The sequence below is a fragment of the Theobroma cacao genome, chromosome 9, assembly GCF_000208745.1.
Source record: "Theobroma cacao cultivar B97-61/B2 chromosome 9, Criollo_cocoa_genome_V2, whole genome shotgun sequence".
Taxonomy (NCBI): domain Eukaryota; kingdom Viridiplantae; phylum Streptophyta; class Magnoliopsida; order Malvales; family Malvaceae; genus Theobroma; species Theobroma cacao.
The window spans coordinates 7,421,254-7,438,039 of NC_030858.1; the positions used below are offsets into that span (position 1 = coordinate 7,421,254).

The 16,786-nt window shown below is 34.7% G+C and overlaps 2 protein-coding genes across 3 annotated transcripts; both read right to left on the minus strand.

Annotated features, from left to right (window-relative positions):
- LOC18588829 (N-alpha-acetyltransferase 35, NatC auxiliary subunit) lies at nt 3,172–11,883 on the minus strand. Its single transcript, XM_007013501.2, has 16 exons — nt 11,540–11,883; nt 10,908–10,975; nt 10,331–10,486; nt 9,826–9,993; nt 9,218–9,368; nt 8,420–8,499; nt 7,746–8,003; nt 7,518–7,661; nt 6,647–6,781; nt 6,173–6,271; nt 5,652–5,708; nt 4,801–5,005; nt 4,396–4,514; nt 4,069–4,137; nt 3,726–3,824; nt 3,172–3,592 (listed from the first exon to the last, which is right to left on the minus strand). The coding sequence occupies exons 1-16, from the start codon at nt 11,820–11,822 to the stop codon at nt 3,353–3,355; spliced, it is 2,331 nt and encodes a 776-aa protein (XP_007013563.2). The 5' UTR covers nt 11,823–11,883; the 3' UTR covers nt 3,172–3,352.
- On the minus strand, nt 12,116–15,703 carry LOC18588830 (probable glycosyltransferase At5g20260). 2 transcript variants are annotated; one of them, XM_007013506.2, is made up of 4 exons: nt 15,222–15,703; nt 14,883–15,034; nt 13,435–13,789; nt 12,116–13,017 (listed from the first exon to the last, which is right to left on the minus strand). In XM_007013506.2, the coding sequence occupies exons 1-4, from the start codon at nt 15,501–15,503 to the stop codon at nt 12,352–12,354; spliced, it is 1,455 nt and encodes a 484-aa protein (XP_007013568.1). In that variant the 5' UTR covers nt 15,504–15,703; the 3' UTR covers nt 12,116–12,351. The 2 variants fall into 2 exon arrangements, with proteins under 2 accessions (XP_007013568.1, XP_017982225.1); XM_018126736.1 differs by having other exon boundaries at nt 15,251–15,340.

A 16,786-nucleotide genomic window follows, 5' to 3' on the forward strand; every position in this document is an offset into this window, starting at 1 on the left:
ACATAGGTTTGGAACATATATTTATTTAAATTATATTTTCAAAATTTAAAATCATACGAAGTTGAATTTAAATTCCTATTCATGACACAGTCTTATATATATAATAGATAGATTATAGATAATTGCAAAATTATTATTACTTTCAAATTTTATTATGACTTTGAATTGGATTTATAATTCAAACTCAAATTCTTTCCTTTCTTATTATTTGAGTTAAGCTAAGGCACAAGGTTTTGGAAATACACAATATATTTATTGAAACACATTATGACAATATTAATTTGATTTTCCACAAAAATTATAGATATCATACTTAAAAATTATCAAAATTTGTTTTGAGATTCTTTGCTTGGATGGTGGACCATGTGAAGGATGATGAGTGTAACGATACAAGTTAGAAAGGAACTGGTATGTACTGGATTATTTATCCTTTTGATTTGATTTTTCTAAATTGGGTTCCAAAAACAGGAAGTGGGTTTTTAAGACCAAAGAAAGGTGTGGTGAACCGTAGTTGTCTTCTTAGAGCAAGAAGTCGCTTAGAAACAAGAACACATAATGCTGCCAGCTAGGTGAAAGACTCCACTTTAGAATTTTCTTTAGTGTAATTGTACCCTTGCTCTTTGGGCCCACTCTAGTCTCTACAGATGCACCTTTTTTGAAAATCAAAGATCAAAATTTAAACTTTCAACCTTTGAAGCTAATGATTTTTGTCTTTCATTTTAACCTTTAGGGTCATAAATGAGGGGCTTTTTTCTTTTCTATTTATTTCTTTGAAATTTAAAGAACTTTCTTTAATTTAGAGTCTAATGTTCTTTTTTAAATATATAAAGCATGGAAATTAAAATTAAAATTTTAAAATTACTAAAAGTGATATTTGTAAGGAGAAATCGAGAAAAAGAAAATTTATTAAGACTTTTTTTGTTCAATTAGATTTTAGAGTGAGAAGTTATATTTTCATATTTTTATTTATTTTTCAAAAAATAAAAACGCAAAATCACTTGTTAAATATTTTAATAATTGATTATTTACCTTAACTAGACTTCAAGCACATATTAAATTTGTCACAATCATAAAGTGACAACTCATATTGTCACAATTAATCAAAATATAAAATCATGAAAAAAACATTTATTAAAATGTAATAAACATTTCTTCAACAATAAATTACCCTCTAAAGTTGCCTAACAAACGTAGCAAATATGTCAATTTAACCATTTGTAAATACTAAAACGACAATTACATCGTCGCAAAAAAGAAAGAAAACTAGGAGTTTAGTAAAAAGCCTTGAACATGCTTGATTTGGACAATTCATCCAATCTATAATGAAACTATTTGGTTAAAGTTTTCCAATTGTAAAGAACAAGTTTTATATTTAAAAGATCTTGATAAATTTTTTTTTTTATAAGATTTTCATTAAAACATGCTTCAATTGCAACCTACTTATAGTTAAAGCTATATTTCTTTGAAGAAAGGGTGAAATGAAAAATAAATATATTTTTTCTTCCAAAATATGATATGAAAATATTTGTAAAACTAATTTTAAAATTCACTATAAATGATAAAATTGAATTACTCTTTCCATTTGAAATTCATTCTTCAAATCATATAAAATTTTAAAAATTAGGCATTTTGTTTCTCTTGAAATAAAATAAAAATTAAAAGATTTCACTTAAAATTAATATTTCAATGAAAGATAATTAAGAAAAAGTATTTTACATTTTAAAGAGTTAATATTATTTTAAAATAATAATATATTGGAGTAAGTATTAATTGATGCGAGCCGGCAAAAGGGTATTTTTTGTCTATACAACCAAGTAGGTGCCACGTGGAAACTACGTGAAATGCTTGGACAAAGCTATGATGGAAAAAGACGATCGCACCCTCCACTTTCAAAACTAGAAGAAAACAAAGGAATAAACTGGAAAAGGATCTATCAAATGGGCAGCGTTGAAGGGCAAGATTTGTCTTTTAGAAAATTGTCATGATTCTGAAGAAAAAAAAAATTAATGGTAGACCCCACCCCACCAACAACCTGGGTCCAGTTTTTAGTTCGACCTTTCACTACTTCCTGTACCATGTTAGAACGGGTGCTGGTGGGTGGGCTCCACCAAAGCTCTATCCTTTTTCCCTGATTTGTTCTTTGTGATTTTTATTTAATCCACTTTTTGAAAATATGTTTCTAAATTTTCTAAACCGTCCGATTAACTTTTCTGGACGTACAAGATTTGTACATATGAAAATTACTAAATAAAGGATTAATAGCATATTCGTAAGCTTATAAATGAATTAACAAACATCTGAATTAATATTTAGTTCGATATCAATAATTTATTAAAGAATTAATAATCTAAGGACAACAGCAGTCCACTATATATTTAGGCATAGCCAGTCTCCATCCTCCAGCTCCAGGTATCAGGGGGGAGTTATGCAGACCAGCTTTCCAAGTATGTTTTTTATTCAGTGATCTGTCAAGTGTCATAAATCCCCTGTATTTTTGTACCAAAGGAGCAATGAAATAGCAATCTGCCGACAACAGTATAATAATATTATTAGGAATCCTGATCATCCAGCAATATATATATATGAACTAACTTTCTCTGTCAAATTATCGCCTGTTTGGTCAATAGGTACTTCAATCATGCAACCTTTCTGATGCATTGTGTTTACCAGAAAGAAGAATAGCAAGTATTTCGGAAGGGAAAACAAAATGAAAAGCAAGACAAACCAAAGAGTAGGGAAGCCATCTTTGACATTAAGCTACAGGAAGTCAATGACTTTGCATGGAAGAAACCATGAGCTCTAAATTTGGCAGATTCAGTCATCAAAAAGCAGAAAACAATTAAAATGTTGGTTGAGTTGACAATACCCAAAATTTCTATCTTTATTTTAAAGCATTACTACGATCAAATCTTATTTGGATTTAGTTGTCAGATTTGCCCTATGCATGACGCTGAGGATAGCCCTTTTAGCATCCCAACTTTCAGACTGCGTGCATGTATCTACCTTGCAGTGCACTGCACAATCCTCATTTTATTTCGAGATACAGCTCTTACTCATTTATTTCGGGATACAGCTCTTACTCATTTAGAAAGACAAAAATAGAATGATGCGTAGATTTGGGGGGGGGGGTGTGGTTGGGGGTGGTAGAAAGGGGGCAGAAGAATATGAAAATTAACATAAAGAATGTGTTTCTTTTGATTCTATTATTTTCCAATTACAATATTCATATATTATAAATAATTAAGAAAATTGATTAAAAACATACTAATATTACAATTGCTACACAGGACTCAAAAGCCTCTTAAACCTGTATATGTGCTTCAAAATTGGTAGAGATCATCAAAAGAAACCTTCAAGATCTCCTGACAACGGCGGTGGCAAAGAATGGATGATGGCTGAACTCAAAAGAAACCTTTAGTGACGGGTCAAGAGCTCCTAACCGACAAATCAGATTTAGGGCAACACTGTTGTGCTCTGCAACTTGCTCTAGTCTTCGGAGTTCAGCCAATCTGTCTGGATCAGCGGCAAAACTACTCTTGACCTCCTTAGCTATCCTCTGAGCATCCTTGAAGTAATTATACATAACTAGTGTCTGGATAGAAAGTAACTCAGTTATGTTTCGAGTGAGAGAAGACGTGAAATCCATACATGTGAAAAGAAAACAAAAAGAGTAAAAAAAAAAGGAAAAAGAGAACCCAGGGGTGGAGATCTTATCAAATACTCACAGAAAAGCGAGCTTGAGTTGTTGATTCCTTAAATGATGGGTATGAAGCATGATCAGGAATGCAGGCTCTTTGTAAAAGCTCAAAATGCTGAACAAATTTCTGGATAGAAGTTAACATGGGTGAGAACATAAGATGATGCAGTTAATAAAATAGCTCAACGAGTACAACTGAACACATTCTCAAGGTATTACGATGAACTTCCGATTTGAAGTCTTCTAGTCAAATAAATGCACTTACACACGAAAAAAATACTGAAATATTGGGTAATGCCACCATGGCAACACCTTGTATACTATTTACATATGTGTGTGTGTGGGTGTAAGGAGGAAACTTGATACTTCACCTCCTGCTCGGTATTAAAGGGGCTTGGACTCTGCAAGACCATGATTTCATTCCTCAAAGCAGCAAGCATCTGGAAAGAGACTGAACAGATTAATAGAGAGCATGAGTTGACAATATTGAAGCAAAACACTGAAATGAGAGATGAGCAGCATATGCTGGTTATGTATATACATATCGAAGACAATTTTAAAATCAATCAACTTCTTTTCAGAAATCTACAGTTTAGACCAAAATGAAAATAATAAAACACAGGCTTAGATTAGAAGACTGTTTCCACTCACAATCCAGATAAAACATGGCAATTTACAAATAAAACAATCACCGGTACCATTGTAAGTCCTTCTGCAAGACATATATAGCATTGAAGGAACAAAACAGCTGGTGGGATCCGAGATTCCCTAGCCAAATCTTTAGGAGAATCCCTTTTCTTCTTTCCCTTCCGTTTAGCTGATCAATATAGGTAAAAGAACACATAAAATCAATTCATAAGCTTGGTCATTGTTCACAAACACAGAAATAAAATGCAGATCATTGAAAGAAAAAAAAACCCTAGTATAATCAGATTTATCCATCAATTCTTTTTTTTTTTTTTTGTTGGGTGGGGTGGGGTGGGGTGGGTGGGGGAGGTATGTGGTTTTATGCAACTTGTACCTTAGCGTGAGAAAATTGAACAAATCTACATGGACCTTATAGACAATCTCATAACACAAAAAGTGTACCAAGGAATAGTTACCAGTGTCATAGCTAAAAGCCATCTTAAGATGAGTTTTCTCTGCAAGCTTGATCAAGACAGCATACAAACACCAATATACCATGCAGTATTCACTTGCAGAATAGAGATCCAATTCAAAACCCAATATGAGAAATCGACAAGCTATCCAGTATGTTTGCTCTTCCACCCAAATGAGGATATGTTGGAATATTTTCATACATATATTCTGCAAACCCAAGGAAATTTTTGTCAAGCATCAAACAGAAAAAAGAATTTAGCTTTTGATGCTAGGTGGAAAATGGAAACGTGAGGAGGTGACAAAAGGAAATTGATAAAAGGTGTCCCACTAAATAATGCAAAGGCAACATGGTACAATGTAATGAATTTAGTGAAACTTAAAAAGATTTATGTCATGTTCCTATTGGTTGCAAAGTTTATGCAGTGTTACCCTGGAGGTCCCAATTTTTTGAAAAAGTATTGCATCAGAAGTCATATACCAAATCCGTGAGACAACTCAGGGTAACACTTTTAGCCAATTTTCACATATAATTATAAATTTTTAGAGATTATCTCCAGCATATTTCAAGATATAATCTTGCAGTTTCACCCTGGAGGTCCCAATTTTTTGAAAAAAGTATTGCATCAGAATTCATATACCAAATCTGTGAGACAACTCAGGGTAACACTTGTAGACAATTTTCACACATAATTATAAATTTTTAGAGATTATCTCCAGCACAGGTCTTTCAAGGTTTACAAGATTAATGAGCACAAAGAGGACTTTACACAAAAGTGGCAAGTAAACCACAAGAAAAATACAAAAAAAGGAAAAAAAAAAAAAAAGAAGAAAAAGAAGAGAAAGAGCAACACACCTCCTCATTTGAACTGCTTGAGACGTCTCCAAACTCATTTCTAAAAGCAAGCTCTAGCTGTTAAATGAAAGACAGAACAAAATAACGGAAGCCCAGTTTAGAAGCAATTGAGCCATGTGACCCATCAATTCAACAAAACAGCTACATTGACTCAATAAGTTGCCAAAGTGTGCAAGCATAGGACAGGGTAAGATACCACAGAAGAAAAAGCATTTCCTACTTTCCTGTTTTCCCATTTCCTGAGTGGAAGAGGAGGCAAGGGAGTGCTTTGAACACGCATTCACTAATTTTAAAAATATTCAACAGTAAGAAAGCAAAAACTTGAGCAAATATAACATTCAGAACTACTTAGTCCTCCATTATGTCACAAGAAATACAAATAGCAAAGGAAATTAGGTTCAAGAAAATTTAAAACAGAATCAAACAGATGGGAAAAAATGCACCAAGGAAGATCAGATAAGTTAGAGAAGACAGAGCAATGATGCAATGATTTGCATTTGGAACTCAGACATGGCACAAACCTGTACATAGATAACACGCCAATCTTGTAAAATTTTCCCGAGCTTACGCCTTTGCCAGGCAGCATTTGTACAAAGTATTTTGAGCAAATTCACTACCAACTGCAACAAATAATAGCATTGTACATATGTTAGATGAAAGCACCTTGAGCAAGAGCAGAAGAATGCTAAATGCTGCTATTAAGGCTTTACTGCAGTACACAAAAAGAATCTTATCTGGTATGAAAATTAATCCATGTTGAGATAACTAGAACCACATTTTCCAAAGCTTGGCAGAATATTTTCATTTTTTAACAAACTTAGCATTGTGATCAAGACAATAGCCTGATGGTTCTAAGTTCTAACTTGACTCCAAAAAGGAGAGATACACATATGTATATACCATCTAAAAAAGATTTGACTTGATTGAGAACATTATATAAAAATGCACCAGAAAACAACAGTGAAATGTATAGCATAAATTATACTTGTCATTACCTGTCCTAGTTGCACAATATATTCATTCTTCTGAATATCATGGTTTTTGGTGGCTTCCGGCAATGCAGCAGCTTTAGTTATCACTGCAAAGATAGGATCACGTCCATAGAGTTTCCCATCTTGAACCAGTAGAAGCTGTTCAAAACAATATTCACAAGGCTAAGCATCCTAAAAATATCATGTTAAAAAACAAGTAACTTGAATTGAGAAAGAAACAAGATTGGACCAACAACATTAAATTCCAAACTGTGTATTCTCAATTTTCAGCTGCTCAGCAGTAATCTGCTACAGGTTATCATTTTGCAAGGTGTAGTAAAACATCTATCGCACAGTGTTCTTCAAAAGGTGGGGGAATAAGACAATGCAGTATAATAGTCAAATTAATGTCTTTATACGCTGGACTTATGTCATAGTCTTTGTTCAGCTATCTACCTCCTCTCAAGTGCAGAGACAATGCTTTATGACTGGAACTTGCCATGTTTGGACAAGAGATGCCTTATGTTAAAATATTTACAGAGACATCCTCATAACATGAAGTAAAAAGGGAAATATTGAGACACCAAGAAGGTAACTAACTCCACAAACAAGAAGCATCATATATCTACATCAGAATATTGATATGTATGTTTGACCAAGGGAACTTAAGGGATAAATAATGCTGCATGCCCTGAAGAACATATCTTTCTTTTCAGTCTGTTTCGTTAGTACTAAATAAGTTCATTAAGACAGCTGAAGAAAAGATTACATGAAACTTCTCCCAATAAAATGGTAGAAGCCTAACTGTCCAAACAAAGGGTTCAATAATGAGTAGACTAAAAAAGACAATGACAGTTGTCCAATCACAAAAAGAATGAAGATGAGCAAGTCTGACCTGCAGATGAGCTCTTGCTACCAAATCAGGTTGAGACTTCTGGAACTGAACCACAAAGCACAGAAGACTTTCTAAATGAGGATTCAATGAGTAAGAGCACATAGCATCTAGATCATGAAGAAGTTTTACAAAATATTCAACAGCCTGCCAAACCACCAAAAGAAAGAAAATATTACGATAAGGAAAGCAAATTCAAGCACATCAAAATTAAGTTACACAAATTCTAACCTTTTTCCAACTAAGAATTTTAATTGCACGTGGTGGTGTGGGGGCAGATAATCGACTGTTTAATGTAGCATCAAACCCAATTGGTTCACGACCAGAAGCAGTTGTTTTGTCTTCGATGTCATCAGAACAAAATCTTAGAAACTCTGCTGATTTAAGAATGGATTCTAGCTCCAATATGCAAGAAGCTATATGTTTTCTTGCCAACTCCAAACCTCTCCCTTGGGGTCGCTTCATACATGTAAGAACATGGAAAAAATGCTGAAAGCAAAAGAAAAGCAAGAAGAAATTATAGTCCAGACATGAATATGTTTGTCAGAAAGGGTAAGATAGATAAGAATGCCACAGAGTAAATAATAGTTGCTAGAAGAAAACACCAAATAGATTGTTAACAATCTATATTTGAAAAACAATGTAAAGAACATATTCCTTAATATACTGTCCCATACTAATAATTGTCATCTTAAAATTAGGAAAAAGAAACATAATATGCTCAAATTTGCATATCATATGCAATAAACAATCTAAACCTTTGACTGTCAAGCAAACAAAAGTTTACTGGAAAGGAGATCCATTAAAGAAATATGCTGAAGTCCTAAAAATCTTCTAAACAAACTATGGACAGACAGATATCCTCTTATTGACAGAAATTATAAAAGAGTGACACAGCTTAAGACCTTACGAAAACGTAAGCGACACAACAAAGCTTTGCAGAGTCCGTCTTCCAGATTGGTATTGGACTGTAATGGCTCTAAATCTGCATCCATATAGCAACTTAATAAAAAATCAAAACGAGTAATTTGAATGATATTTAAGAAATAATTGATAATAGAAGTTGAAAGTGAATGAAGGTCAGAAACAAGTGAATTGCACAATTGAGAAGAACCAGTTAAAAGGCGATTCCTTTTTTCTTCTTTTAAAGTAGCCCATAAATTCAGGAATGACTAGCTAATGAATAAATCTTTCTATTTTGAATCCAAAAGAAAAAAGCTCAAATCCAGTTCAGTCTTTGGATTATACAACCTACCTTTAAGATGACATCTTAACCTGCAACATATTATACTATTTTTCTCGTGAATCTTTTCATCAGTACCCCTCAATAGAATATGAGAGCTACATTAGTAAACTGGTAAATCACAAGTAAATTTGTCTCAGCAGAGATCAAACATAAAAGCAGTTGCAGTTATGAGATTTAACCCAAAAGCTTTAGATTATCAACTTGTGCCCTAAATTACGAAGATTCCATTGCAATAATTCACATCTAGCTATCTTCTCTAAGAAAGAATCATGCTGCCTCTAAGCAGATGCATACCAATTGCAAGAAAGAATCAAGAGCACAAGAGAGCATGGTGACCAATGCAAATTAGGACTAAGGTGATGATAATTTACAATGTAAGCTATAAAACCTTTCCAGATATGAGGCATCCCTCAGTAAAGAAACAAAGAAAAGCTTAGGCAAGTGACGAGATAACTACCCTCTGATACCCTTCTTTTTGATGATGTAGCTTTACATGCACGCAACTGGCGGGATATTGTCTCTTCAACAGCAGTCAACATTGACAAGCACTTCTCGTCGCCATCCCCATTCAAAGGAAGACCATATGTCATTGTAAAAAGATCCTCCTCCTGTCAAATGAAACAATGTGTTCAAAACTGACCTTGTAGTTTTAATCACAATATAAAGAACTATAACCAATGAACAATGAATGTGAATGCAGTACAAGCTCTTCTGCCACTGAAATATGAGATAATATTTTGAAATGGAGAGTAATCACACAAATCACACAAGAAGTACACTGAAAAATTCTCATCTACCCAGCCCCACCATTTTCTACACAACCCAAAATTCTTTTATTTTTTACAAGGACCAATTATTTTGTTATTTTGTTTGTATATATCTGATACCTTCAATATCAGAACTAGAGGAGAACTTCAAAATACTTTTTAATCTTAATCTTAAAAAACAGATTATGAATAATGTCATCCATGATAATTTTGCTTAAGAATATTGTGAAAAACTGAAACCTATGACTTTTTTCCTTCCAAATGAAAAGAGGCAAAAAGAGTTGTTGGAATACTTTACTTCATGTGTACGTGCATCTGAAACAACTGACACAACTGCCTTGCAGGTTGCGCGTATAACTCTGCAATAAGAATGCAGTAAGGCATGTGAAGTTGTCCTATCAAGCCTCAAAAGATAGATGCATGAAAAGACAGTTTGCGCCAAGGAATGACCCTTATGCCATGCTGCCTGCCATGAAAGATTACAATTTAGATAAAAGAAGAGAAACAGAACATATAGGGGGCTATCTAGCATAGAGAGAGACATGTATACTGACAGAACAAGTAAAAGTACGAAATCATTATTCAGTGAAGCATATAACTTTTCATCCATTATCTCCCTTTCCGGAGAAGCCTTGAATACACATAAAATGAGGAAAAAATCTCATTCCATGTGCATCATACTTATTTTGGAAGCATCTAGCGCATTTTGACATGTGTGAGATAAATCCAAGACTAACCGAAACAGCCATATATGAGCCATATAGTGCAACAACAAATTGAACTAAGAATGAAGAAGTTAATACCTCACAAGCTAGAAGATGGTCCATAATATCAATAGTGCATTGGACATCAATAGTGCTGTCAAGGCTAATAGGAATTGGAGCAGCACCATTTTCAATGGCCTCATCGATAGAATAGTATCTACAAACAATACCTGAATCCATCTTTGGATCCATTATCTAATAACAATAAACAAAACTTGTCAATAAAGCCCAAAAGAGCATATATTTTCAATAGATAAAAATAGATAGGAAACATAAATCTGGAAAAGCTTAGCACATCTAAGCAAGAAAAAGAATGTCAATAAAAAACGTATTAAATGGGAGTACTTCTTACTTATGTCAGATTTATGGAAGTAACGACAGCACTTGAGGTTTGAGAATAAATTCAAGCATGTATAAGACCATTGCAACACACCCTCATGCGGAAATATGCTAATAGCACGTATTCCCACAAGGTACATTAAGTTGTCAAAGCGGAAATGGCAACAAAAGATCCCAAAGTATCATCTTAAGTAAGAAAATGGTAACTTCCAACCCACTAACAAAATTAGAAAAGAAATCACATTAAGATTGATCAATAATCAAGATGTAGCAATACCTCTAAAGCAGACATGGCAGCAAAAAGATTGAAATTATCCCCGTGAATGAGCTCTCCATCTCTAAGACCTGTGATCACCAAACATTGCTGAAGAGCTAAGTGGCAATGCCAAACCCAGAAAATAAAATTAAAACAATAAGGTAGTTATCATTTGAAAACACCCACATTTGCACTCCATATTTTGCATAGCTTGACAACAGCAACAATAGCAGATTTAGTTGAAAAAAAACTTTGAAAATACAAAGTTCGCTTGTTAATAATTTTCTTGCTTTATGTGATCACCCAAAATATGAATATATTCTTCAAGGAGAAAGCCTTAAATCTCATAATGCCAATACCTTCTCTTTTCCCTACCTATGCTCTCCTACCAAAACAATAACTTTCTACCCTTCACTTACTAAAGAAACTTACAAAAAAAAAAAAGCAATATTTTTACGAATACAAATAAACCCCAGTGTTTAGCAATTCACTGTTAGATCTCCAATTAAAAAGCTTACCAGAAAAGAACAAACATAAAAAAACACAAAAAAAAAACTTTTCCTCTCTTTCTTTTTACTTTTTTTTTCTCAGCAACCAAACACAGTTTTAAGGGGGAGGGGGGACAACGAGAGATATGTGGGGGGAGATTGAACCTCTACAGGCGGCTTCAAGGAGAGGCGAAGCGTCGGCCCAGACAGTGTTGTCGCTGGCAGGAATGGAGGTAAGCTTCGGAGCGTGGCCTGCCATGGACGCTTCCTCTGAAACTGCCCTATCAGCCATTTGTTTTGAGTTTTCACTTCTTTTTTCCGAATTTGCGAATATCTGTTCTGCTGTGGAACAGGAATAGTGAGGACTTTGGCTTTGGTTGATGATGCTCTTTTCAGCCTTCGCCTGGCTTTGAGACAAGAACAAGAATCCTCGTAACCAACACACCATAACTGAGACTGAGAGGGTTTAGGGCATCTTTTTGGGTCGGGCCGGGTCCCCGTTTCACTCATCTTGGTCCATCTCAATCATTTTTTGGAGTCTAATATCTTAACATGTTTTTTTTTAAATATAAAACTATATATCTAAATAAAAACAATTATTATAATTAAATAATGGTACAATTATTATATATAGTGTAATACGTCAAGCCTCGTGATTATCGGTTTTTACTTTCTTTTTTTTCAAAAGATATCATTTTATGAATATAATTATGCGAAAATCTGAAAAGAAGAGCCACTATATATACAATTTAATACAGCAACTGAAATTTCATTTTCTTTTGTCTCTCTCAAATTTCTTTACCAGTATATAGTAATGTAGCCACACCTTAGTTGATGATACAATCATATAATTAACATGTAATAATGACAAACCAATTAAAGCAAAAAAACAAAAAAAAGTTGAGCTGCCTACAAGCTTTACAGCAGTATGAAAATTTTGCCTTTTGTGGGTTTTGCTAAGCTACGAACAATGGGGATCAAGGTGTTGGCAGCCTAAAATTCAGCCTCCTTAACCACACTGAGTGAAGCAGCATGTGAATCACATCAAATGGCAGCGCTGGCCGGTTCAAAACAAAGTGCCTTTGAACTTGCCTCACTCTCTTCTGCATTTTCAGATACTTCCTATCTGATATCCCTTTCAAGATAGTTTTGATTTCGGGTATCCTCTTCGATGGGATATAAACTGAAAACTTGCTCCAATCAAGCACATCGCTAAATGGCAATGCATAATAATCAGATATTATAACAGGAACACACCCCACGGATATTGCCGTGGCCACTCTTGGACTGGCCACCTCGTACCCACTTGGGCACAAGCAAAACTTGCTTTCACCCATTAATTTGAAGTAATCTGTGTTGCTCGGGAGGTACTCATGGACTCGCACTTCATTGTCCTTGTCTTTCCAGTGCTCCAACAAGACTTTCCTTATGGAACCATGGGCTCCGCCCGCGAAGAATGCCAGGATTGAACGTTCCCTTGGGGACAGGTCTAGGAGCGGGGGACCAAGCTCGCCTTTGGGAATGATGATTTCTGGCATTGAGACATCTCTTTGAGGCCTGTACTTTTCTGACGTATTGGCGTTGCAGAGGACTCTGATGAAGTTCTTGAAGAGTTCTGGATTGGCATCTCCAATATCCGGTGCCTGCATTAGGATATAAAATGTTAATGATACTAATATTAGGAGGATCAGTTAGTTGACATTAGTGACAAGATCACTGAAGTTTATGCTTTTTTTTTAGCTTTGAAGATAAAATACATGTTTACAAAAGTTAATCATAAAAATCATCTTAATAATTTAAATTTTAAAATTGACAGATTCTTTACATCTTATTAAAATTTCAAATTGAAATGATATAAATATACTTAAATAAAAATTATTTTTACATTTTTATATAATATTTTAATCTTTCATGTTAAGTATTTTCTTGCATAAATTTCATTTTTGAATAATTTTTTTTGTTTTTCATTAGATTAAGTTAGGGTAGGATGAAGTTATAACTGTGTATGAGAGACGAAGTTGTACACCATTTCTTAGGGAACATGAAGATAATGTACATACCCAATCATGACAAGAAACCAAGAAATGGTCAGCTCCATTGCTTCTATTCCAATAAGGGTACTTGTCGGCTATGACGCCAACATAATCGGTCACCACCCGTTGTAGCTGATCACGAGAGTAGGTGATGAGAGGCATGTAGAGGAGTTTGATGATTTTGGCCACACTCACTGGGATCAAGAATGCATGCGCCTCGTCAGGATGGCGAGCCAAGAAGTGGTTCTTCTCACTCTCCATCTCCTCGATGAACTGCCCCTCAATGCCGTAGATGTTGTTCACCGGCCCGCCATGGACTAAGGGTGGCTCTCCTTCCCTATAGACCCAGACCTTGAATCTCTTCTCCATTTCAATGTGACTCCTAACATATAAACATATAGTTTTGGTAAATAATGTGTTGCAACATAGAAGTGTAAGTGTGGGAACTGCACAAAAGTAATAGGGACAATTATTTTACTTTTTTATTAATTTTTAATTTTAAGATACATGATTCTTTTCAATTTAAATAATGATTTTCTTTATTGAATTAACAGTTTTTTGATTTATTAATTTAATCGTAAAACTTTAGACACTAAACATTTTGCTTGAGATGATGACCACTAAAGTTGTATACATAACATATTGTAATCACAAGAAACGTTTTGCTTAGTAAACAAAATAAAGTAACCAAAGAAATGGCTATTCAAAAAAGTTATAATATATATTTGTTCTAATTGTAGATAAGAGAGAGGATATGGCGTCCACTTTCTTAAGTTGTAATGAAGGGGATTATAGTACTCCAATAACAGCAGGTTATCCTCAAGATTTACCTTCCAATAAAGTCATTTGACCGCTAATGTCTACGTTCATGCTCAAATCAATGGAATCACGCCTTGTCTTAAACACATGCAACTTTTCACTGAAGAGTCATATTAAACAGGGATGCTATATACAGTATCCTTAGCAATTAACCATAAGTGACTCATATGCGCTTGCAAACCAGCCATCCCCAGCCATACGAAAGCTCAAGAATTCCAAGACGGGATTGCAGTAAACGTGTAATGCATATTTTCAATGTTTCGCGTGAAATCAAGGCATGAGAATGAGCACAAATGTAGAAAGCACAGAAAATTGCATCAACTTAAATGGTAAGGGGTGCCCGTATTTACTGTGGAAAATGGTTGCTTCACCCTCCTAACTGCCCTGCCACCTCTTAATTATTGACTCTCATCCGAGGGAGGCACCCCCGTTTTTCAAATCATTCTACACTATGAACACTATGAACCGTGAATTACACTGCTAATACTTAAGGAACATAATTAATCAACACTTAAAGAGTTTTTTTTTTTTTTGGAGAAGTAATCAACACTTAAGAGTTAGTCAACACACCTAATAATTATTATTAACATTAAAAACAGGATTTGACTGCGAGATAAAATAGGATATATGACATGAAAAAGGAAAAAAATCTTAACTGATGAAAAGCGTATGGATTTCTGTAAATGGTTCCTCTGGGAATGTAAGTTTCCTCCTTGTATGATGTATAGTTTTGTGAACGAATTGCTTCACGTATAGCCTCTCGTGCTTTGGTCAAACCATCTTCAACTCTCTCTAAACTGCTCTTTTTCTATCCAAATAATGAAAAGAAAAAAACCAATGACGAAAGACCCAAAGAGCAAACATTAAGCACTAACACAGAAAAGGTTTCTACCCATTTAACAAAGAAAATTGAAAAACAATAATAAATAGTGAGAAATCGATATATAAAGCACTTAAACAGATGAGTTATCATCAAAGGAATCAATATTGCGTACTTTCTTAGGCCTTGAAACGACATCCTCACCAGTAGTAGTACCATTAAGGGATAGCAGCGGAGCTGCTGGTGCAAGCGGTGAAGCAGCTGATGACAGTGGAGCCGTTAAGGGAGACACTTGTGGGACTTCTTGATTGGTTTTAGTACGGCAATTAGGAGTGAAAGTGGAGAAGGAGATGGTAAAGTTGCTTTGGTTCAAAGGAGATAAAATGAAGATAACAAGTAAAGAGAGAAGCGAAGCTGGCAATAGCAGAAAATGAATGTGGCAGCCAACTTCTGCCATCGCCTCTCAGTCCTCTATAGAGTATTTGAATGAGAGTAAGAGTAGAAAGCATATGGGATATCAAACATAAAGCTTGTTTATGGTTTGTGAGCGATGCCTTTGCAAACGTTCACTTCTATTTCCACCACTTGTATTTTGTGGGATGCAAATGGTCTTGGAAATACCATTTTTTTCCAAACCAAACATCATATATGATTAAGGCTGTGATGCTGATTATATATATGTATATCTATATATTTGGCAGTTTGTTTAAGGACCTTGACTGACTTCATTGCAGATTTTGACTGATTTTGGAAGAAAAAAAAAATTCGGTAACCGAAAGAAATGCAGTTAAAACATAGTCTTGCAAAGCGGGGCAATATAAGGTGGACATGTTTTCAGCAATTTGTTTGTAATCCTTCCGAGACTCGCATTGGAATTTTGGTTAATGCCATTAAAAGTTAGAATAAGACATATTATCTTATAATATTACAGAATAGAAGAAATTTTACGTAATGAATATTTGGAATCTTAATTCCGCCAAAAAAAAAAGTCTTTGATGGGGATGAAAGGTGAACAAAAGAAAAAATGAAGCACTACAGAAATAGGATGTATTGCCTACCATTTTTACATGATTAAAGAAGAAGATAGAAGAAATCAGCTGTTGAACCTTTTCATGGGCTTGGGTCGTCGTAGTCGTTGAAGGAGAAGTAGGGAACGGGGCAAAGGAAAAAACGTTCCACGAGGTAGTTTCATTCTAATGTTCTCATATGATTTAATTTAGTAATGATCAGGAAAGCAAACATCATCCTTCCAATGCATTACGTCGTTGACGGGGCAGAATACAAAGCTCAGACACCAGGGTCTTGAGAGTAAAAAGTGAAGCTACCATTCCTTTTTTCTCCCTGTTTGTCAGTAGCTTATTGTTACACTGAAGTTTTCTCCATTCAAGCATGACCTAAAGCCGAGAGGACAACGAATCAAGTATAAAGACCCGCTCGTTTTTTCCAGGTGCTCCGGATATTAAGAATAAGAGTGCAAAACAATCACGGACTAGGAATGTAAACCCTCTGAGTGAACAGTCTATAGGCTGATCACTTGTGTTTCTTCCGTAATTTTCCACAGTTTCAGACTTGATTTCAGTGGAATTTTTTCGTTTGGAAAAAATGAAAAGGAAGGGAGAGGACAATTAGTGGGGACGTGGGTTCACACTCATAAAGAAAATTTTACTCTTGCAAAAGCAAGGCATAAGGTGCACCTGTTTCCAGGATTTGTTATAATATGTACGAGCCATTCAAATAGAG